Consider the following 22,620-nt stretch of genomic DNA (forward strand, 5'->3'; position numbering starts at 1 on the left):
CGGGTTGGGCTTCGCTGCCCTGGAGGCAAAAACTGCACCGTGCGCCATCCAGAGGTTATCCATCGACCTTTCCCCAAACCTGCCGAGTGGGACAGGACATCAGAGCTGCGCCTTGCCCAGAGCCCAGGAAAGAAACCCCATCCCTTCCAACCAGCTCCAGGAAAAACATCCGGCTCCCAGCAGCTCCACAGAGGCTCCAGCACAGGAGCCTTGTCCCCCAGGCACATCTGTGGGCCGAGCCCTACCCAGAGCCCTGGGGCTGCCTGTGGAAGCCCCGAGGCTGCGGGATTTGCACGGGGTGGCCTTTAAAGGGCTCTCCCAACCCCAAGCCTTCTACCCTTCTACGGCTCTAATCTGCGCTGCAGTGTGGTGCTTACACAAGGGGCAGCTATGCCCTGTGCTGGATTAAAATCTGCCTGCCAGCCTGAATTCAGGCAGCGAGACAAAGACCCAGCTACCGGATTTTTTTGCTATTTTCTAGGTGCCTCTGTGCCCAAAGCTTCAGTCCGCCCAGGACTCGCTGGACGGCAGCAGAGCCTTGTGGTGCCTCAGCCACTCCTCCCAGTCCATATCATCAGCAAACGTGCTGAGGGTGCTCTCCGTCCCTTCTGCCAGGTCACTGGGCAACCGGTCAAAGGAGGCTGGCCCCAGCACTGAGCGCCGCGCTCACAACCCTCTGAGCTCTGCCATTCAGCCAGGTCTCAACCCCCTCAGTGTCCACTCATCTAAGCCACACTTGCTGAGCTGCCTGGGAGGGTGTTCTGGGAGGCAGGGTGAAAAGCCTTGCTGAAGTCATGGCAGACAACAGGCACTGCTCTCCCCTCATGTACCCAGCCAGTCACTCCAGCAGAGAAGGCTAGGAGACTGGTCAAGCATGATTTCCCCTTCCTTTTATTCCACAGGCTTAGAGATGACATGCAGCATGAGCTGTTCTGTCCCCTTTCTGGGGATGGAGGTGACACTGATGGGCCCATCATTTCCTGGGTCCATCTTGCTGCCCTTTTTGAAGACTGGAGTGATGTCGGCTGCCACAGTCCGTGGGGGGAAGGGAAATGGGACCGGGCACTGCAATAAGGGTTCTCGGCACAGTTGAGGTCTGGTGCAGCAATGCCACTTTATTTAGGGGAAACAAGGGTTTAAAGAAAGTAGGTTTGAGGGGTGGATTCTAACCTGGGGAGGCGCAAGAGATTGACAACTCAGGGAAAAGTGTGATAGGGAGACAGGGGAAAGGTGGGTGGAACTCTCGGGTCTCTGAGGGAATGGGCCAATGGTAGCTCTCCCTGCACTGCGGCAGGCTGTGACCAATCAGCGGCAGAGGAGCGGGAAAACTGGGGAGACAGGGTAACAAACAACTTTTGGAGGGAAAATCTGAGGGAGAAAGGGAGACAACATGGAGGTATGACAGAATTCATAAAATTTAACAATAAACTGGGGTGCATAAGAATTCATAAACACACAACAATAAACTGGGGAAAAACTGTCAGTCCGGTGGGTGAATTATTCAGTAAGCAACAGGTCCATTTAGATCCCATTTATGTTTTTCCAGGCAGCATATCTCTCCCATTCTGTCTTCTCATCCACCACAGTCGGCTTTCCTGCAGTCCTCAGGCACCTCTGCTGGGGAATCAGCGTCCCTGATGTGCTGGCAGTGTTCCCTGGGCCAGGGGCAGGAGCAGAGATCTGCCTTGGCCAGGGCCAGAGCCCTGGAGTGGCACTGCCTGAACAGCACTTTTTGTGCAACAGTGGCTGCCCAAGAGTCCTCAGTGGCTGCCCCAGGGCCTGGCATTTGACCCTGCGCTTGCTGGAGCAGCAGCCGCCCTGGCTCTGTGCTTACCGAGGGCTCGGGACCCGCCTCGGAACCTCGGTTACCAAGGGGCTGCCTCACAGTGGGGGGGGTGGGCTGGGGCCATCCCTGCCCGTATTTCAGGTGCATGATGCTGATGTCACAGTGGCCACTGTGACCCGTGAGGTCAAGGGCACAAAAACGGGACTCTGGGCTCAGGCCCAGTGTCAGTGTTACCTGATCACGAGAGGAGAAGGAAGAGGAGGGACAGCCCCCCTTTTGCAAACGCCTCTCGCTTCTTTTGCACAGAGAGTGTAGGAGCACCTGGAGGAGACCTCGGTGTTCCTCAACCAGACGACAGGAAGAGACGGCAGAGAGAGACCAGGCTCACACAGGGCTGACCAGCGAGTCAGGGGGCTCTACGCCTCAGGGCTCTGGCCCTGTGTTGCAGACTCGTCTCACTTCTGCCTCAGAACCAGTGTAGGAGCACCTGGAGGAGACCTAGGTGTTCCTCAACCAGACGACAGGAAGAGACAGCAGAGAGAGACCAGGCTCACACAGGGCTGACCAGCGAGTCAGGGGGCTCTACGCCTCAGGGCTCTGGCCCTGTGTTGCAAACTCGTCTCACTTCTGCCTCAGAACCAGTGGAGGAGCACCTGAAGGAGACCTCGGTGTTCCAAGGATAGAGACCCACCACTGACAGTCACCATGTCAGACAGGGAGGAGGAGGCCCCTGAAGGGAGAGAGCCAGGTGAGAGCAAAGTGCCCCTCCCTCAGCCTGGCAGAGGGGCTGTCAGGGCGGGCAGTACAGGTGCCATGCCCGGGGCCATTGTCTCTCTCCCCTCCAGAATGCCTGCTGTGTCAGAGATCAGATGCTGACCCGGACATATGTGGAGATAAAATCCAGAAACATGGGATCTGTGCCCACGTGTTCTGCCTGGTGAGTTGCTCCGTGGGCTCCCTCCACTTTTTGACAGGCAGTCCCTGCCACTCTCTGCTCATCAGTGCATGTCCTTTTCCTGCAGTATTTTGCCAGCATCCTTGATCAGCAAGAGAATGAACGAGTAGGACTTCAGGGCTTTCTCCCAAGGGATATCCTACATGCAGTCAACCGAGCGGCACAGACGGTGAGAGCCTGACAAGAGCAGGGAAATCTGTGCCAGGCGGGGTTTGCTGGAGCTTAGCCCAGACCCCAAGCAAGAAAGCCCAGCCCTTCCAACCAGCTCTGGGACAAGGAGGAGGCCCTGAGGCTGCTGCTGATGGGGCTGCTCTGCTCTTTCCAGAGCTGCTGCATCTGTGGCCAGAGTGGAGCCACCATCTCCTGCTGTGAAACAGACTGTGACCTGAGCTTTCACCTGCCCTGTGCCAAGCAGGGAGGCTGTGTCACCCAGTTCATTACACCGTACAGGTACCTCCTGTCCCCTCCTTGCCACCACCAGGGAAGGGCCCAGCACTTCTCAGCTCACCCACCCCTTTTCCCCCCAGCTCCTACTGCCCCGCACACAGCCCACAGCAGGCAGTGGAGGCGACTCCAGAGCCGGGCACCGAATGCCTCATCTGCATGGAGCCTGTGGAGGACAGAAAGACCTTTAACACCATGGTGTGCCCAGCCTGTAAAACCACCTGGTTCCACAGGGACTGCATTCAAGTAGGAGTGGTTCCCTAACCCGAGGGACACAGCAGGGGCTCAGCAGCACCAGGGCCTCACTCTCACTACTTGTGTTTGTCCTGCAGGGACAGGCTCTGCGCTCTGGATTTTACTCCTTCCAGTGCCCCATCTGCAGAAACAGGCCGGCATTTCTCGGGGAGATGTTCACCATGGGGATCCGAATCCCCTTCAGGTTGGTGTCCTTCTGCCTGGCTCACAACACAGGGGGTGCAAGTGCTGTGCCGTGCCAGGGCCTGCCCCAGCAGTCCTGGCCCTGCCCTGTTCCATGAGTCCCAGGTTCAGCTTCCCGCAGGAGCTGGAAATGGCACAGGGGGAAGAGGAGGGACACCCTGCACCTGCCCGATGCCGGGGCAGAGGGAGCTCATCAGTTTTCCTTTTCCATCAGACCACCAACATGGGAGGAGAATGATGCGTTCGCCGAGCTGTTAGACAGACACAGGCGCTGTGATGCCAGTGAGTGCTTTTATCCAAGAGGCAGGCAGGAGGCAGAGGAACAGGGGTAAGTTGCTGCAGCTGCATCCTGGGGCTCTGCAGGGCTTGAAGCAGAAGGACCCAAGAGAAGAGCTCAGCCAGATAATCCCATGCTTTGGACACTTTGTCCTCACCTCCATGAACCTGATTGCTTTTCCAGGCCCTGGGAACTGCTCCTGTGCTCCTCCTGTGCTGCCGAGGGCACTCACAGATACTGCTCTAGTGTGCGGAACACCATAACCGGCTGGGAATGTGACAACTGTGCTCGCCAGAGCAGCCGCAGACGCCGTGGCACGACAGTCTGCATGGACAACTGTGATTGTGACAGCTGTGCTGAGAACTTCACATGTAAGAAGCAAAGCACCTGAATGGCCCTGGGTCAGGTGCCCCTGGGCCTGGCAATGCGTGCCCAGGGTGGTCTTGGCAGAGCCTGTCAGCTCCAGGAGGGCTGGGGGCGCTGCTCTGGCTTATTCTGCCTTGGGCCTGGGGCGGTCTTGACCTTCCTTGCTTCCCCTTACAGCCTCCAGTGAATTCTCAATCCTTGCTAGACTCATGGAGGAGTCTCCTGCTGTGTCAACAGAAGACGAGACCATCAACCCCAGCACCAGCCAACAGGCAGCATCAGAGCAGTCTCTGGAATCTCCCTCAGAGGAGACGAGCAGCCCCAGCCTCTATAGTCGGGTAACATCAAGGCCATTCCACAGCAACATCCCAGAAACTGAGGACAGCAGCTGCTCTCGCAGTCGGAGGCCTGACCGCCGGCAAAACCGCACCCGCCGGCAAAGTCGGCCCCAAAATCCACATCGGTCCAGAAGTCCCCTGGACAGGAGCCATGTGCCGGAACCAACTGCTGCGAGGTGCAGGCCCAGGGAGAGACAATCAGGGCCATCCTGCAGGCGAAGACGCTCCCGCCGGCAAAGTCGTCCCCAAAATCCACACCTTCGGTACCCGAGTCCCTATGACAGGAGATGTTCACCACACCTCCGGTCCCCGAGTCCCCATGACAGGATTTGTTTGCCACCACCACCGAGTCCTCGGAGGCGCAGCCGCAGCGAGGAGGCTTCAGAGACATCCAGCAACCGAAACCGCTCCCGCCAGCAACGTCGGCCCCAAAATCCACACCTTCGGTCCAGAAGTCGACGTCACAGGAGCCATGTGAGAACACCAAGGGATGGGAGCTGCACCTCCACCCAGGAAGCATCAGAGACATCCCGCAGCCGAAACCGCTCCCGCCAGCAACGTCGGCTGCAAAATCCACGCCTTCGGTCCAGAAGTCGCCGTGACAGGAGCCATGTCCCAACACCAAGTACTGGGAGGCGCAGGCCCAGCCAGGAAGAATCGGGGACATCCCGCAGGCGAAATAGCTCCCGCCGCCAAAGTCGGACCTCAAATACATCTGGCCGGTCCAGAAGTCCCCTTGACAGGAACCGCACGCCAGCACCGAGTGCTGGCAGGCGAAACTCAAGGGAGACACCTGCCAGGACTTCCCAAAGACAACAGCACTCCCGCCAGCAGCGTCGGACCTCAGATTCATCCAGCAGATCCAGAAGTCGCCGTGATGGGAGGCGTGATAGAGCACCCAGTGCTGGGAGCCCCGCTCACCGCTCAGACGGTGAGACAGGGACTCCCCACTGATGGGTTACATGTCAGAGAGGAAGGAGGAGGCCCCCGAAGGGAGAGAGCCAGGTGAGAGCAAAGTGCCCCTCCCTCAGCCTGGCAGAGGGGCTGTCAGGGCAGGCAGTACAAGTGCCATGCCCGGGGCCATTGTCTCTCTCCCCTCCAGCATGCCTGCTGTGTCGGAGATCAGATGCTGACCCGGACATCTGCGGGGAAAATCTCCAGATAAATGGGCTCTGTGCCCACGAGTTCTGCCTGGTGAGTTGCTTCATGAGCTCCCTCCATGTTTTGACAGGCAGTCCCTGCCACTCTCTCCTCATCAGTACGTGTCCTTTTTTTCTACAGTTTTTTGCCAGCCACCTTCCTCTGCACAATGATGATCCAGTAGGATTCCAGGGCTTTCTCCCAAGGGATATCCTAGATGTAGTCTCCCGGGAAGAACAGAAGGTGAGAGCCTGAGAAGAGCAGGGAGATTTGTGCCAGGCAAGGTTTGCTGGAGCTTAGCCCAGACCCCAAGCAAGAAAGCCCAGCCCTTCCAACCAGCTCTGGGACAAGGAGGAGGCCCTGAGGCTGCTGCTGATGGGGCTGCTCTGCTCTTTCCAGAGCTGCTGCATCTGTGGCCAGAGCGGGGCCACCATCGCCTGCTGGGATGGCACAGGGGGAAGAGCAGGGACACCCTGCACCTGCCCGATGCCAGGGCAGAGGGAGCTCATCAGTTTTCCTTTTCCCATCAGACCACCATCATGGAGAACCATACTGCATTCAATGAGCTGGGAGACAGACACAGGCACTGCGATGCCAGCGAGTGCCTTTTTCCAGGAGGCAGGCAGGAGGCAGAGGAGGAGGGGTAAGTTGCCAAAGGTGCACCCCAGGGCTCTGCAGGGCTTGAAGCACAAGGACCCAGGAGAAGAGCTCAGCCAGATAATCCCATGCTTTGGACACTTTTTCCTCACCTCCATGAACCCGTTTGCTTCCCCAGGCCCTGGGAACTGCTCCTGTGCTCCTCCTGTGCTGCCGAGGCACCCCCAGGCACTGCTCTGGCCTGAGGGACATCATAACCAGCTGGGAATGTGATGGCTGTGCAGTCCTGGGCACAGGTAAAAGGCAAAGCAGCCTGCTGACCCTGGGCCTGGTGCCCCTGGGCCTGGCAACGGGTGTCCAGGGTTGGCTTGGCAGAGCCTGTCTGCTCCAGGAGGACTGGAGACACTGCTCTGGCCTATCTTATCCAGAGCCTGGAGCAGCCTTGACCCTCCTGCTCCCCTTACAGCGTCCAGTTAAGACCCAGAGCTTTTGCTCTCATGAAGGACTCTTCTGACAACACCAAGGAATACGAGACCATCACCCCCAGTACAAGCCAACTCCATACAAACTGACAGGCAACATCGGAGGAGACTCTGAAATCCCTCTCACAAAAGACAAGCAGCTCCAGTCCTGACAGTCAGGTAACATCGGGGTCATCCCACAGCTGCTTCCCAGCAACTGAGGACAGCAGCTGCTCCAGCAGTCGGAGTCCTGACTGCAGGTGAAACCGCTCCCACCAGCAGTGTCAGACCCCAAATTCATCCAGCAGATCCTGAAGTCACCGTGACAGGAGCCGTGTTAGAGCACCCAGTGCTGGGAGCTCCACTCACCAGTGGGACGGTGAGACAGGGACCCACCGCTGACACGTCCCACGTCAGACAGGGAGGAGGAGCACCCGAAGGGAGGGAGCCAGGTGAGAGCAAAGTGCCCCTCCCTCAGCCTGGCAGAGGGGCTGTCGGGGCGGCCAGCGTGGGGCCAGGAGCAGTGGCACGGGGCGGCATGAGCTGTCCAGACATCCCGGGGCTGGGACCCTCCTTTCCTCAGCAAGCAGGGCCCAGCTGGGGCAGGGGACACCTGCTGGGACACCCGTGCCCACAATGTCCCGTCCTCCCCAAGGCCTCCAGCCCTGCCCTTCAGCCAGCCAGGCAGGGACAGAGCAGCCCTGGGGGTCAATCCTGCAGGGAAGCTGCCCCAGCCCTGCAGAGGTGCCATGATCTCTCTCCCCTCCAGCATGCCAGCTGTGTGGACGATCAGAGGCTGACCCGGACGTGTGGAGAAAAAATCCAGATGAATGGGCTCTCTTTCCACAAGTTCTGCCGGGTGAGTTGCTTCATGTTTTGACAGGCAGTCCCTGCCACTCTCTCCTCATCAGTGCGTGTCCTTTTTTCTACAGGTTTTGCCAGCCACCTTCCTCTGCACAATGATGATCAAGTAGGATTCCAGGGCTTTCTCCCAAGGGATATCCAAGATGTAGTCTCCCGGGAAGCACAGAAGGTGACAGCCTGAGAAGGGGAGGGAGATTTGTGCCACTGCCCAGACCCCAAGCAAGAAAGCCCAACCCTTCCAACCAGCTCTGGGACAAGGAGGAGGCCCTGAGGCTGCTGCTGATGGGGCTGCTCTGCTCTTTCCAGAGCTGCTGCATCTGTGGCCAGAGCGGGGCCACCATCTCCTGCTGGGAAACAGTCTGTGACCTGAGCTTCCACCTGCCCTGTGCCAAGCAGGGAGGCTGTTTCACCCAGTTCATTCCACCGTACAGGTACCTCCTGTCCCCTCCTTGCCACCACCAGGGAAGGGCCCAGCACTTCTCACCTCACCCACCCCTTTTCCCCCCAGCTCCTACTGCCCCGCACACAGCCCAGAGCAGGCAGTGGAGGCGACTCCAGAGCCGGGCACAAACAGAGACATCCTGCAAGCGAAACCATTTCTGGCAGCAATATCAGAGCCCCAATACACAGAGCCAGTCCAGAAGTCATCGTGACAGGAGCCACGTGAGATCACCAAGGGCTGGGAGGTGCAACAGCGGCCAGGAAGAATCGAGGACATCCCAAAGGCAAAACCAGCAACGTCAGACTCCAAATTAATGCAGCCAATCTAGAAGTTGCCGTGACAGGAGCCGTGTGGCCGCCCCAAGTGCTGGGAGATGCACCCCCATCCAGGAAGCATGAAGAAGATCACAGACGTGAAACCGGTTCTGTCAGCAACTTATCAAATCACTTCAATAAATGTATAGGACTGCTTTTTAAAATATTTTTGTGTATTTGCAAAATTATGCAAATGGCACTTTCGATGTCGCAGTGTTTAGTAGATTGTTTCATCCTAATGTTTCACCTGACACATTGGAGGCTATTGCAAAGCCCAAGGCTCAGTAGTATCTTTGTGCAGGTTTCCCTTTCCTCCCCCTTGGCTTTTGGCACAGCTTTCCTTTCCTTCCTATTCTATGGTTTCCCCTTGGTGTTGCAAGGGAGAGGTTTGGAATGTTTTGCAATCCAGCGGTGCCACGGCCTTGATGCACTGAAGGCAGGGAAGCAGTGGCGGGGTGTTGGCAGCCCCGTCCTGTCCCTGCTGCCGGCGGCCCGGGGGCAGGAGCGCCCCGGCGGTGCCATGGCGGGTTCCCCTCAGGTGTGGGCAGTCGCAGCCCGGCTGTGCGGGGCGGCCCCGGCGGTGCCATGGCGGGTTCCCCTCAGGTGTGGGCAGCCGCAGCCCGGCTGTGCGGGGCGGCCCCGGCGGTGCCATGGCGGGTTCCCCTCAGGTGTGGGCAGCCGCAGCCCGGCTGTGCGGGGCGGTCCCGGCGGTGCCATGGCGGGTTCCCCTCAGGGCGGCCCCGCTGCCCGCGCACGGCGGTGTTGCCGGGGCAGCCCCGTCCCCCAGGCACATCTGTGGGCTGTGACCCAGCGGCGACCGCTTCCCGCTCTAAGAGCCCGCAGGAATGGCTGCCTGGCTCCAAAGTGCCCGCCGGGAGCGCGCTGGGATCGCAGGGGGAGCTCTGCCCGGGGCAGCCCCCGCACTCAGTCGCCCCGAGCCGTCCCGCCCTCCCCGCACACGGCGGCGCTTTGGGAACGGCCGCGGTCGGCGCTGGAGTGGCGGCGCTCGGGCACGAGGGAGCGCCGCGAGCCCGGGAAAAGCGTCGGGAACATTCTGGCACCGAGGGGAGCGCGGGCGCGGAACTCGGGCACCCAAATGATCGCGGGTCCCAGCGGGGGAGGGTCCCGGGCAATGGAGCGCAGGAGAGGACGGCGAGCGGCGAGTGCCGCGGGTTGGGCTTCGCTGCCCTGGAGGCAAAAACTGCACCGTGCGCCATCCAGAGGTTATCCATCGACCTTTCCCCAAACCTGCCGAGTGGGACAGGACATCAGAGCTGCGCCTTGCCCAGAGCCCAGGAAAGAAACCCCATCCCTTCCAACCAGCTCCAGGAAAAACATCCGGCTCCCAGCAGCTCCACAGAGGCTCCAGCACAGGAGCCTTGTCCCCCAGGCACATCTGTGGGCCGAGCCCTACCCAGAGCCCTGGGGCTGCCTGTGGAAGCCCCGAGGCTGCGGGATTTGCACGGGGTGGCCTTTAAAGGGCTCTCCCAACCCCAAGCCTTCTACCCTTCTACGGCTCTAATCTGCGCTGCAGTGTGGTGCTTACACAAGGGGCAGCTATGCCCTGTGCTGGATTAAAATCTGCCTGCCAGCCTGAATTCAGGCAGCGAGACAAAGACCCAGCTACCGGATTTTTTTGCTATTTTCTAGGTGCCTCTGTGCCCAAAGCTTCAGTCCGCCCAGGACTCGCTGGACGGCAGCAGAGCCTTGTGGTGCCTCAGCCACTCCTCCCAGTCCATATCATCAGCAAACGTGCTGAGGGTGCTCTCCGTCCCTTCTGCCAGGTCACCGGGCAACCGCTCAAACGAGGCTGGCCCCAGCACTGAGCGCCGCGCTCGCAACCCTCTGAGCTCTGCCATTCAGCCAGGTCTCAACCCCCTCAGTGTCCACTCATCTAAGCCACACTTGCTGAGCTGCCTGGGAGGGTGTTCTGGGAGGCAGGGTGAAAAGCCTTGCTGAAGTCATGGCAGACAACAGGCACTGCTCTCCCCTCATGTACCCAGCCAGTCACTCCAGCAGAGAAGGCTAGGAGACTGGTCAAGCATGATTTCCCCTTCCTTTTATTCCACAGGCTTAGAGATGACATGCAGCATGAGCTGTTCTGTCCCCTTTCTGGGGATGGAGGTGACACTGATGGGCCCATCATTTCCTGGGTCCATCTTGCTGCCCTTTTTGAAGACTGGAGTGATGTCAGCTTTCCTGCAGTCCTCAGGCACCTCTGCTGGGGAATCAGCATCCCTGATGTGCTGGCAGTGTTCCCTGGGCCAGGGGCAGGAGCAGAGATCTGCCTTGGCCAGGGCCGGAGCCCTGGAGTGGCACTGCCTGAACAGCACTTTTTGTGCAACAGTGGCTGCCCAAGAGTCCTCGGTGGCTGCCCCAGGGCCTGGCATTTGACCCTGCGCTTGCTGCAGCAGCAGCCGCCCCGGCTCTGTGCTTACCGAGGGCTCGGGACCCGCCTCGGAACCTCGGTTACCAAGGGGCTGCCTCACAGTGGGGGGGGTGGGCTGGGGCCATCCCTGCCCGTATTTCAGGTGCATGATGCTGATGTCACAGTGGCCACTGTGACCCGTGAGGTCAAGGGCACAAAAACGGGACTCTGGGCTCAGGCCCAGTGTCAGTGTTACCTGATCACGAGAGGAGAAGGAAGAGGAGGGACAGCCCCCCTTTTGCAAACGCCTCTCGCTTCTTTTGCACAGAGAGTGTAGGAGCACCTGGAGGAGACCTCGGTGTTCCTCAACCAGACGACAGGAAGAGACAGCAGAGAGAGACCAGGCTCACACAGGGCTGACCAGCGAGTCAGGGGGCTCTACGCCTCAGGGCTCTGGCCCTGTGTTGCAGACTCGTCTCACATCTGCCTCAGAACCAGTGGAGGAGCACCTGAAGGAGACCTCGGTGTTCCAAGGATAGAGACCCACCACTGACAGTCATCATGTCACACAGGGAGCAGGCGGCCCCCAGAGGGAGGGAGCCAGGTGAGAGCAAAGTGCCCCTCCCTCAGCCTGGCAGAGGGGCTGTCAGGGCGGGCAGTACAGGTGCCATGCCCGGGCCATTGTCTCTCTCCCCTCCAGCATGCCTGCTGTGTCGGCAATCAGATGCTGACTCGGACATCTGCGGAGAAAAACTCTTCATACATGGGTTCTGTGCCCACGAGAACTGCCTGGTGAGTTGCTCTGTGGGCTCCCTCCACTTTTTGACAGGCAGTCCCTGCCACTCTCTGCTCATCAGTGAGTGGCATTTTCCTGCAGTATTTTGCCAACAACTTTCCTGACCGCCCGATTCATCGAAGAGGACTCTGGTGTCTTCACTCATGGGAGATCCGAGATGTAGTCTCCCAGGCAGCAGAGCAGGTAAGAGGCTGACTAGAGCAGGGAGATTTGTGCCAGGCGAGGTTTGCTGGAGCTTAGCTTAGACCCCAGGCAAGAAAACCCAGCCCTTCCAACCAGCTCTGGGATAAGGAGGAGGCCCTGAGGCTGCTGCTGATGGGGCTGCTCTGCTCTTTCCAGAGCTGCAGCATCTGTGGCCAAATCGGGGCCACCATTTACTGCTGTAGAAGACACTGTGATGTGAGCTTCCACCTGCCCTGTGCCAGGCAGGGAGGCTGTGTCACCCAGTTCTGCAGACCATTCAGGTACCTCCTGTCCCCTCCTTACCACCACCAGGGAAGGGCCCAGCACTTCTCACCTCACCCACCCCTTTTTCCCCCCAGGGCCTACTGCGCTGCACACAGGCCAGAGCAGGCAGTGGAGGCGACTCCAGAGCCGGGCACCGAATGCCTCATCTGCATGGAGCCTGTGGAGGACAGAAAGACCTTCAACACCATGGTGTGCCCAGCCTGCAAAAGTGCCTGGTTCCACAGGGACTGCATCCAAGTAGGAGTGGTTCTGTCACCTCTGGGGGCACAGCAGGGGCTCAGCAGCACCAGGGCCTCACTCTGGCTGTTGTGTTTCTCCTGCAGGGACAGGCTCTGCATGCTGGTTATTCCTCCTTCCAGTGCCCCCTCTGCAGAAATGATGACGCATTTCGCAAGGATCTGCTCACCATGGGGATCCGAATCCCCCTCAGGTTGGTGTCCTTCTGCCTGGCTCACAACACAGGGGGTGCAAGTGCTGTGCCGTGCCAGGGCCTGCCCCAGCAGTCCTGGCCCTGCCCTGTTCCGTGAGTCCCGGGTTCAGCTTCCCGCAGGAGCTGGAAATGGCACAGGGGGAAGAGCAGGGACACCCTGCACCTGCCCGATGCCAGGGCAGAGGGAGCTCATCAGTTTTCCTTTTCCCATCAGACCACCAACATGGGAGGGCTTTAATGCATTTGATGAGCTGGGAGACAGACACAGGCGCTGTGATGCCAGTGAGTGCCTTTTTCCAGGAGGCAGGCAGGAGGCAGAGGGACAGGGGTAAGTTGCCAAAGCTGCATCCTGGGGCTCTGCAGGGCTAGAAGCAGAAGGACCCAGAAGAGCTCAGCCAGATACTCCCACGCTTTGGAGACTTTGTCCTCACCTCCATGAACCTGTTTGCTTCCCCAGGCCCTGGGAACTGCTCCTGTGCTCCTCCTGTGCTGCCGAGGGCACCCACAGACACTGCTCTGGCCTGAGGAGCAGTATAACCAGCTGGGAATGTGATGGCTGTGCTGGCCTGGGCACATGTAAGAGGCAAAGCACCCTGTTGACCCTGGGCCTGGTGCCCCTGGGCATGGCAGTGGGTGCTCAGGGTGGGTTTGGCGGAGCCTGTCTGCTCCAGGAGGGCTGGAGACACTGCTCTGGCCTATCCTGCCCCAGGTCTGGGGTGGCCTTGACATTCCTGCTTCCCCTCACAGCCTCCCGAGTTGACTCCCGGCTTCCTGGTGTCAGCATGGCCAGGCAGTCAGGACTGGAGCCTTGTGATGGCTCCAGGGAACCCCAGACCACCAGCACCAACGCAGGCATCCTCGTGCTACCAGGGCTGTCTCCCAGTTCTGCACCACTGGAGACCATCAGCCCCAGCACCAGCGCCCAGGTGCCAGCCCCTGGATCTTCAGCACCACAGACCAGCCACCGCCGTACCAACCGACAGACAACATGGGAGCAGCCTCTGCAAACTCCCTCACAGGAGACGAGCAGCTCCAGCCCTGAGAGTCAAGTAACATCGGGGTCATCCCAGAGCACCTTCACAGAAACCGAGGACAGCAGCAGCTCCAGCAGTCGGGGGCCTGACCGCCGGCAAAACCACCCCCGCCAGCAACATCGGGCCCAAAATCCACACTTTCGGTCCAGAAGTCCCCTGGACAGGACCCATGAGCCATCACCAAGTCCTGGGAGGCGCAGGCCCAGGCAGAGACCATCGGGGACATCCCGCAGGCGAAACCGCTCCCGCCTGCAACGTGAGACCCCAAATCCATCCGGCCGGTCCAGAAGTCGCCACGACAGGAGCCAGGGGAGAGCACCCAGTGCTGGGAGGAGCAGCCGCAGCCGGGAGACATCAAGGACATCCCGAACACAAAATCACTCCCGCCAACAACATCAGACCCCAAATGCATCCGGCCGGTCCAGAAGTCGCCGTGTCAGAAACTGTGTGAGAGCACCAAGTGCTGGGAGCCGCATCCCCAGCCAGGAAGCATCAGGGACATCCCGCAGGCGAAACCGCTCCCGCCGGCAACGTCAGACCCCAAATCCATCCGGCCGGTCCAGAAGTCCCCTTGACAGGAACCGCACGCCAGCACCGAGTGCTGGGAGGCGAAACTCAAGGGAGACAGCAGCCAGGACTTCCCAAAGACAACAGCACTCCCGCCAGCAGCGTCGGACGCCAAACTCATACAGCAGATCCAGAAGTCCCCACGACAGGAGCCGTGTTAGAGCACCCAGTACTGCCAGGCGCACTCACCGGTGGGACGGTGAGACACGGACCCACCACTGACACGTCCCACGTCAGACAGGGAGGAGGAGGCCCGGAAGGGAGAGAGCCAGGTGAGAGCAAAGTGCCCCTCCCTCAGCCTGGCAGAGGGGCTGTCGGGGCGGGCAGTACAGATGCCATGCCCGGGGCCATTGTCTCTCTCCCCTCCAGCATGACTGCTCTGTCAACAATCAGAGGCTGACCCGGACATCTGTGGGGAGAAAATGCAGAAACATGGGATCTGTTTCCACGTGTTCTGCCTGGTGAGTTGCTCTCTGGGCTCCCTCCATGTTTTGACAGGCAGTCCCTGCCACTCTCTGCTCATCAGTGAGTTTCATTTTCCTGCAGTTTTTTGCCAGCCACCTTCCTCTGCACAATGATGATCAAGTACAACTCCAGGGCTTTCTCCCAAGGGATATCCTACATGCAGTCAACCGAGCTGCACAGAAGGTGAGAGCCTGAGAAGAGCAGGGAGATTTGTGCCAGGCGAGGTTTGCTGGAGCTTAGCCCAGACCCCAAGCAAGAAAGCCCAGCCCTTCCAACCAGCTCTGGGACAAGGAGGAGGCCCTGAGGCTGCAGCTGATGGGGCTGCTCTGCTCTTTCCAGAGCTGCTGCATCTGTGGCCAGAACGGGGCCACCATCGCCTGCTGGGATGGCACAGCGGGAAGAGCAGGGACACCCTGCACCTGCCCGATGCCAGGGCAGAGGGAGCTCATCACTTTTCCTTTTCCCATCAGACCACCAACATGGGAGGGCTTTAATGCATTTGCCCAGCTAGGAGACAGACACAGGCACTGCGATGCCAGCGAGTGCCTTTTTCCAGGAGGCAGGCAGGAGGCAGAGGAGGAGGGGTAAGTTGCCAAAGGTGCACCCCAGGGCTCTGCAGGGCTAGAAGCACAAGGACCCAGGAGAAGAGCTCAGTCAGATAATCCCACGCTTTGGACACTTTGTCCTCACCTCCATGAACCTGATTGCTTTTCCAGGCCCTGGGAACTGCTCCTGTGCTCCTCCTGTGCTGCCGAGGGCAGCTGGGAATGTGATGGCTGTGCAGTCCTGGGCACAGGTAAAAGGCAAAGCACCCTGCTGACCCTGGGCCTGGTGCCCCTGGGCCTGGAAAGGGGTGTCCAGGGTTGGCTTGGCAGAGCCTGTCTGCTCCAGGAGGACTGGAGACACTGCTCTGGCCTATCTTATCCAGAGCCTGGAGCAGCCTTGACCCTCCTGCTCCCCTTACAGCGTCCAGTTAAGACCCAGAGCTTTTGCTCTCATGAAGGACTCTTCTGACAACTTCAAGGAATACGAGACCATCACCCCCAGTACGAGCAAACTCCATACAAACTGACAGGCAACATCGGAGGAGACTCTGAAATCCCTCTCACAAAAGACAAGCAGCTCCAGCCCTGACAGTCAGGTAACATTGGGGTCATCCCACAGCTGCTTCCCAGCAACTGAGCACAGCAGCTGCTCCAGCAGTTGGAGTCCTGACTGCAGGTGAAACCGCTCCCACCAGCAGTGTCAGACCCCAAATTCATCCAGCAGATCCTGAAGTCACCGTGACAGGAGCCGTGTTAGAGCACCCAGTGCTGGGAGCTCCACTCACCAGTGGGACGGTGAGACAGGGACCCACCGCTGACACGTCCCACGTCAGACAGGGAGGAGGAGCACCCGAAGGGAGGGAGCCAGGTGAGAGCAAAGTGCCCCTCCCTCAGCCTGGCAGAGGGGCTGTCGGGGCCAGGAGCAGTGGCACGGAGAGGCAGGAGCTGTCCAGGCATCCCGGGGCTGGGACCCTCCTTTCCTCAGCAAGCAGGGCCCAGCTGGGGCAGGGGACACCTGCTGGGACACCCGTGCCCACAATGTCCCGTCCTCCCCAAGGCCTCCAGCCCTGCCCTTCAGCCAGCCAGGCAGGGACAGAGCAGCCCTTGGGGTCAATCCTGCAGGGAAGCTGCCCCAGCCCTGCAGAGGTGCCATGATCTCTCTCCCCTCCAGCATGCCAGCTGTGTGGACGATCAGAGGCTGACCCGGACGTGTGGAGAAAAAATCCAGATGAATGGGCTCTCTTTCCACGAGTTCTGCCGGGTGAGTTGCTTCATGTTTTGACAGGCAGTCCCTGCCACTCTCTCCTCATCAGTGCGTGTCCTTTTTTCTACAGGTTTTGCCAGCCACCTTCCTCTGCACAATGATGATCAAGTAGGATTCCAGGGCTTTCTCCCAAGGGATATCCAAGATGTAGTCTCCCGGGAAGCACAGAAGGTGACAGCCTGAGAAGAGCAGGGAGATTTGTGCCACTGCCCAGACCCCAAGCAAGAAAGCCCAGCCCTTCCAACCAGCTCTGGGACAAGGAGGAGGCCCTGAGGCTGCTGCTGATGGGGCTGCTCTGCTCTTTCCAGAGCTGCTGCATCTGTGGCCAGAGCGGGGCCACCATCTCCTGCTGGGAAACAGTCTGTGACCTGAGCTTCCACCTGCCCTGTGCCAAGCAGGGAGGCTGTTTCACCCAGTTCATTCCACCATACAGGTACCTCCTGTCCCCTCCTTGCCACCACCAGGGAAGGGCCCAGCACTTCTCAGCTCACCCACCCCTTTTCCCCCCAGCTCCTACTGCCCCGCACACAGCCCAGAGCAGGCAGTGGAGGCGACTCCAGAGCCGGGCACAAACAGAGACATCCTGCAAGCGAAACCACTTCTGGCAGCAATATCAGAGCCCCAATACACAGAGCCAGTCCAGAAGTCATCGTGACAGGAGCCACGTGAGATCACCAAGGGCTGAGAGGTGCAACAGCGGCCAGGAAGAATCGAGGACATCCCAAAGGCAAAACCAGCAACGTCAGACTCCAAACTAATGCAGCCAATCTAGAAGTTGCCGTGACAGGAGCCGTGTGGCCGCCCCAAGTGCTGGGAGATGCACCCCCATCCAGGAAGCATGAAGAACATCACAGATGTGAAACCGGTTCTGTCAGCAACTTGTCAAATCCCTTCAATAAATGTATAGGACTGCTTTTTAAAATATTTTTGTGTATTTGCAAAATTATGCAAATGGCACTTTCGATGTCGCAGCGTTTAGTAGATTGTTTCATCCTAATGTTTCACCTGACACATTGGAGGCTATTGCAAAGCCCAAGGCTCAGTAGTATCTTTGTGCAGGTTTCCCTTTCCTCCCCCTTGGCTTTTGGCACAGCTTTCCTTTCCTTCCTATTCTATGGTTTCCCCTTGGTGTTGCAAGGGAGAGGTTTGGAATGTTTTGCAATCCAGCGGTGCCACCGCCTTGATGCACTGAGGGCAGGGAAGCAGTGGCGGGGTGTTGGCAGCCCCGTCCTGTCCCTGCTGCCGGCAGCCCCGTCCTGTCCCTGCTGCCGGCAGCCCCGTCCTGTCCCTGCTGCCGGCAGCCCCGTCCTGTCCCTGCTGCCGGCAGCCCCGTCCTGTCCCTGCTGCCGGCGGCCCGGGGGCAGGAGCGCCCCGGCGGTGCCATGGCGGGTTCCCCTCAGGTGTGGGCAGTCGCAGCCCGGCTGTGCGGGGCGGCCCCGGCGGTGCCATGGCGGGTTCCCCTCAGGTGTGGGCAGCCGCAGCCCGGCTGTGCGGGGCGGCCCCGGCGGTGCCATGGCGGGTTCCCCTCAGGTGTGGGCAGCCGCAGCCCGGCTGTGCGGGGCGGTCCCGGCGGTGCCATGGCGGGTTCCCCTCAGGTGTGGGCAGCCGCAGCCCGGCTGTGCGGGGCGGCCCCAGCGGTGCCATGGCGGGTTCCCCTCAGGGCGGCCCCGCTGCCCGCGCACGGCGGTGTTGCCGGGGCAGCCCCGTCCCCCAGGCACATCTGTGCGCTGTGACCCAGCGGCGACCGCTTCCCGCTCTAAGAGCCCGCAGGAATGGCTGCCTGGCTCCAAAGTGCCCGCCGGGAGCGCGCTGGGATCGCAGGGGGAGCTCTGCCCGGGGCAGCCCCCGCACTCAGTCGCCCCGAGCCGTCCCGCCCTCCCCGCACACGGCGGCGCTTTGGGAACAGCCGCGGTCGGCGCTGGAGTGGCGGCGCTCGGGCACGAGCAGAATGTCCCACAATGGTCTGGGTTGGAAGGGACCTTAAAGACCATCTCATTCCAGGCAGTCTCATTCCAAGACCATCCCTGCCCATGGCAGGGACACCTTCCACCAGCCCAGGGTGCTCCAAGCCCCGTCCAACCTGGCCTTGGACACTCCCAGGGATGGGGCAGCCACAGCTTCTCTGGGAAACCTGTTCCAGGGCCTCACCACCTTCAAAGGGAGGAATTTCTTCCTAATATTTAATCTAAATCTGTCATCTTTTAGTATTAGAACAAGGGGGGATGTTTTTAAACTATCTGCCCTTAAAAATATGAATTCCTCCTGTCTGAGCTGAGCCCAAGCTGCGTTTCTGCCTCTGACTGGGCACATCTCACTGCTCTGATTCCCAACACACTGGGAAAGCGAGCGGAGCCACGTGGGACTGTGCATAACCTGTGTCCAAGAGAGGAGGAGGAGGTAGAGAAATGCAGTTTTGGGGTTTCATTGAGGGCAACATCTTTTGTATTCTCCTGCCCTTCCAAACAACTAGGGCCATACAGTGAAGGAGAAGCACATGAGAGGGTTGCTTCCATGTGAGCTGCAGGTTCCTCTGTCAGCCCTGCAGGTCTCTCCAGGTTTGTCATCCATCTGCCCATCACAAACAGCTGAGAGTCTATGCAGCTCATCCTCCCCAAGGCTTTAGGATCCTCTGGATGAAAGAGGGGTGCCAGGTAAGCAGTACAATAACAACAATAACAATCCAAGGGCATTTGTTAACTCTCTAGGCCGCACATCTAAAGAGCCCTTGACTCAGTTTTGCAAAATAGAGATTTCAGTTTTAAATATCAGCCTTCCCCATTCTCAGAGGAATTATGTGTACCTGGTAGCAGCAACATCAGGGATCTAGGTCTGATTTTTTAAAAGATGGCTCTTAACCCACTGAACAAAGACAGAGCTGTCTCCATCACTGGTTAATTTTCACTCTGTAACTGAGGACTAACCCATGACTTCAGACTGTGTGGCAGCTGCTGGTAACAAATTCAGCCTTTTTCTCCTGAGCTTTGTGGAGGTGGTAGGTCAGCAGCAGTGGGAAGCTCAGTAATAGCTGGAAGGTGATTCTGACTGTTGTTCCACTTGAGTCAGGTGTCCTGCAGCATCCCTTTGGAGCCTCCTCCGGAGGATGTACAAGAGCTGAACTCTGAGTAGTGATGGTGCAGGCTGGCCAACACCTCCAATAATTTGGGTAAAATGAAGTGCAGACAGCAGCTCTAAAAACAGCTGACTCAGTTCTGGCAGCTTCCCATCAGCAGGTGACACTGGTGAGTACAACTAACTCTCCCAGTGACCCTTTCCTACTCCCAGGTGTTGTAGGTGTGACCTGTGCAGAAGGCGATGTACAGGCACAGGGCTTAGAGCTCATGGAGTATCTTCCTTTGTGTGTTAGCTCAGATTTTAATTCATGCCAGGCTTTTTTTGATCTACCATTGCATTTTCTTTAAGATCAGGATGATGTGCTGCCTGCTGAGCAGTGTCTGAAGGGTGTCTGCATCAGGGGGTTAAATGAAAGTGATGGCACTGCCCTTCAACTCGCTCATGTGAGGCTCCTGTCACTTGTGAGCCCCCTAATTTCATTACTCAGCAAGCTGCTGAAATTGATTTTGGTTCTCCAGCTGTTAGCAAGGGTAAAATTACATTTTTACTAGATTTCAGGCTTTCAGCAAATTAACTTGAAGCCAATCAGGATTCTTCGGGGAGTATAGGAAGCAGAATAATTAGCCAAGCCATAAAAATCTAACTCAAAAAAAAGGTGCCAAATAAAAGGCCAGTTCTCTCTTTAAAAGTTTTATATCAGTGTGGTTCCACTTACGTAAATTATTGGTATAAACAAAGGGTCCTTGCTCCCTTTCTGCAGCATGAATTTTAATATATTTTCTCCAATTGATAGGAATAATGTGTTTTGAGTTCTTATTAGGAGAACATTGCTGTAACCACTCACAGAATCTCTTCCAGAGGATGCTCCTTCCTTCAGGGATGCCTCTCATGCTTGAGAATTAAAACCAGTTTGAGGCATTCTTATATAGAATCTGCAGACCCATTTCCCCAGGTGATACCATGCCTCTTGTTAGGTGGAGATGTTCAGTCAGTCTCAGTTTACCTTTTGGAGTTTGGGACAGTTGTAGTTGTGACCACTGTTGTTGTGCAGGAAGGTGCCCTTGTTTGTGGGTGTATCTCCTGTTTTCCACAGGAAAAGCACCTGCTGGGTTTTTTCATCACCATATTTTGACTTACCCTTTTTTCTCTCTGTAGCCTGTAACCCTTGAGTTTCAGCCTTGGGTTGCTGGGCCAGCCTGGGCACTCCATGGGCAGCCAGAGGTCTCTGTCCTGGCACCTTTGGTCTGGGAGGAATCTTTGTCCGTGTGGAATTTTGGGAGTCGGGCTGGCAGTTTCAGTGCAGGGCTGAAAAAAGCAAACAAGAGCCCTTATCCCCAGGAAAGAAAGCCTGTTTTAGACTTGTGGTCTCTGCTTTGGTCTCCCATGAGCTGTCCATCCCTACAAGCTCTTTTGCTGCCTTTCCTTGCCACTGCTGCCATTTTTCCAGCTTCTTTATCAAGACGGTTAGAGGAATCATCCTGTCTCCCTCTTTCTGAGCCTATCTCCAGATATGCTTGTCTATCCCTCAGGTGGTGGGTTCTTATCTCTCTGACATGCCAATCTTAGCCTTTACTACTCGGATAATTTCACTGTCATGAGGCACATCAAGTGCCACCTTATCCTTGTTTCCAATCTCAAAACATCCCAGTAGCTGTCAACATGTATTACCTCGCTTTCATTTCTTCACCTGCCTCTTGTGCTCAGCAATGTCCATCTTTATTTTATCCCTGAAACTTCTTTCCCCACTTTTTTCTTTTGATTCTTCTCTGCTCTCCAGGACATAAACGTGCCATTATGCCTTGGCGTATTTTTGCAAGTTTGTTTTTGAACATGCCCCCTTCCTTAGCGGTAGAAAAGAACAAATCAAAATGAATTTCCTCAGCATCCCTGATGTAACATGTATGTAATATATATGGGGGAATATGTGCTTATTCCTATTTAAATAGATGGAATAAGTGGTTTATTGGTGATGGAATAAATGGTGGAGGAGGTGGGTAGGAGGCACATGACCTGGATAAGGGAAGGGGGGAAGCTTGTTCTTGGGTTCCTGAAGTTTGGAATTCCAAGCCCAGAAGGGCAGGTTTGGTTTTTACCTGGTGGGTAACTCCATCTGAAGCCTGAGGGGTGATGTCAGTGTTCCCAAAGATGCTCCAGAACCTCACAGCATCTCTTTGCCTTGGCTCCTGGACTGTGCAGGGCTGCAGGCGGTGGTCAGGACTCCTGGATGGAATAACGTGGTAGAGTAAAAGCAGTGACCATAAAGCCCGTGGACAACCGTTCCTCTCCAGCCTCGTTGTCTCGTAGGGGCAGGAAATTCTCATTTTCAGTTCTCGTTTTCAATTCTCATTTTCAGTTCTCACAAAGCAGTAAAACCGGCATTGGCCGGTTTTGGCTTTTTTATGCTCCAGCAGCAACATCTTGTGGCTCCTGGGGTTATTGCACACGCCGGGCGCTGCTGTTCTGTGTCCGCAAGGTTCTTGAATCCTTTCCAGGGATTTCTCCGTCGTTCCCTCCCAGCGAGGAGGGCAGAGAATATCGTGTTTATCCTAAGCTGGTGTGGAGCGGTTGAGGCCATGTGCCATGGTGTGTCCCATCCTCAGCAGGGGGGTCCCCTCAGTGCAGGGGGAGGAGATCCCCTCAGTGCAGGGGGATGAGATCCCTCAGTGCAGGGTGATGGGATCCCCTCAGTGCAGGGTGATGGGATCCCCTCAGTGCAGGGGGATGAGATCCCCCTCAGTGCAGGGTGATGAGATCCCCTCAGTGCAGGGTGAGGAGATCCCCTCAGTGCGGGGTGACAAGATCCCCTCAGTGCAGGGGGATGAGATCCCCTCAGTGTAGGGGGAGGAGATCCCCTCAGTGCAGGGTGAGGAGATTCCCTTCAGTGCATGATGAGGAGATCCCCTCAGTGCAGAGGGATGAGATCCCTCAGTGTAGGGTGACTGGATCCCCTCAGTGCAGGGGGATGAGGTCCCTCAGTGCAGGGGGATGAGATCCCCTCAGTGCAGGGGGAGGAGATCCCCTCAGTGCAGGGGGATGAGGTCCCTCAGTGCAGGGGGATGAGATCCCCCTCAGTGCAGGGTGAGGAGATCCCCTCAGTGCGGGGTGACAAGATCCCCTCAGTGCAGGGGGATGAGATCCCTCAGTGTAGGGGGAGGAGATCCCCTCAGTGCAGGGTGAGGAGATTCCCTT

General features: G+C 57.9%; 3 protein-coding genes and 1 long non-coding RNA gene across 4 annotated transcripts in view; 3 read left to right on the forward strand and 1 right to left on the reverse strand.

The window, feature by feature from the left end:
- Positions 1-8,588, forward strand: part of LOC135420048 (uncharacterized) — a 56,120-nt gene extending 47,532 nt beyond the window's left edge. Inside the window, 12 exon segments of the mRNA XM_064667010.1 lie at positions 2,632-2,723; positions 2,809-2,910; positions 3,067-3,191; positions 3,269-3,439; positions 3,441-3,485; positions 3,487-3,624; positions 3,838-3,951; positions 4,084-4,271; positions 4,444-5,609; positions 7,572-7,835; positions 7,973-8,097; positions 8,175-8,588. Coding sequence (XP_064523080.1) covers positions 2,632-2,723; positions 2,809-2,910; positions 3,067-3,191; positions 3,269-3,439; positions 3,441-3,485; positions 3,487-3,624; positions 3,838-3,951; positions 4,084-4,271; positions 4,444-5,558 — 2,090 coding nt within the window. The 3' untranslated portion in view covers positions 5,559-5,609; positions 7,572-7,835; positions 7,973-8,097; positions 8,175-8,588.
- Positions 1-22,620, reverse strand: part of LOC135420517 (uncharacterized) — a 490,234-nt gene that overhangs the window by 219,805 nt on the left and 247,809 nt on the right. The gene's annotated exons all lie outside the window — the stretch shown is intronic.
- LOC135420507 (G2/M phase-specific E3 ubiquitin-protein ligase-like) lies at positions 11,035-15,097 on the forward strand. The gene is given in 12 exon segments (XM_064668065.1): positions 11,035-11,394; positions 11,491-11,582; positions 11,668-11,769; positions 11,926-12,050; positions 12,129-12,310; positions 12,313-12,484; positions 12,699-12,812; positions 12,942-13,060; positions 13,232-14,357; positions 14,455-14,546; positions 14,632-14,733; positions 15,021-15,097. Coding segments are annotated over 9 exon segments (2,025 nt in total). The 5' UTR covers positions 11,035-11,351; the 3' UTR covers positions 14,308-14,357; positions 14,455-14,546; positions 14,632-14,733; positions 15,021-15,097.
- On the forward strand, positions 15,309-16,956 carry LOC135420508 (uncharacterized). Its single transcript, XR_010433559.1, has 5 exons — positions 15,309-15,346; positions 15,517-15,691; positions 15,820-15,963; positions 16,267-16,530; positions 16,870-16,956. It is a non-coding gene; the product is annotated as an uncharacterized LOC135420508 (long non-coding RNA).

The sequence above is a fragment of the Pseudopipra pipra genome, chromosome 11 (genome assembly GCF_036250125.1).
Source record: "Pseudopipra pipra isolate bDixPip1 chromosome 11, bDixPip1.hap1, whole genome shotgun sequence".
Lineage (NCBI taxonomy): Eukaryota > Metazoa > Chordata > Aves > Passeriformes > Pipridae > Pseudopipra > Pseudopipra pipra.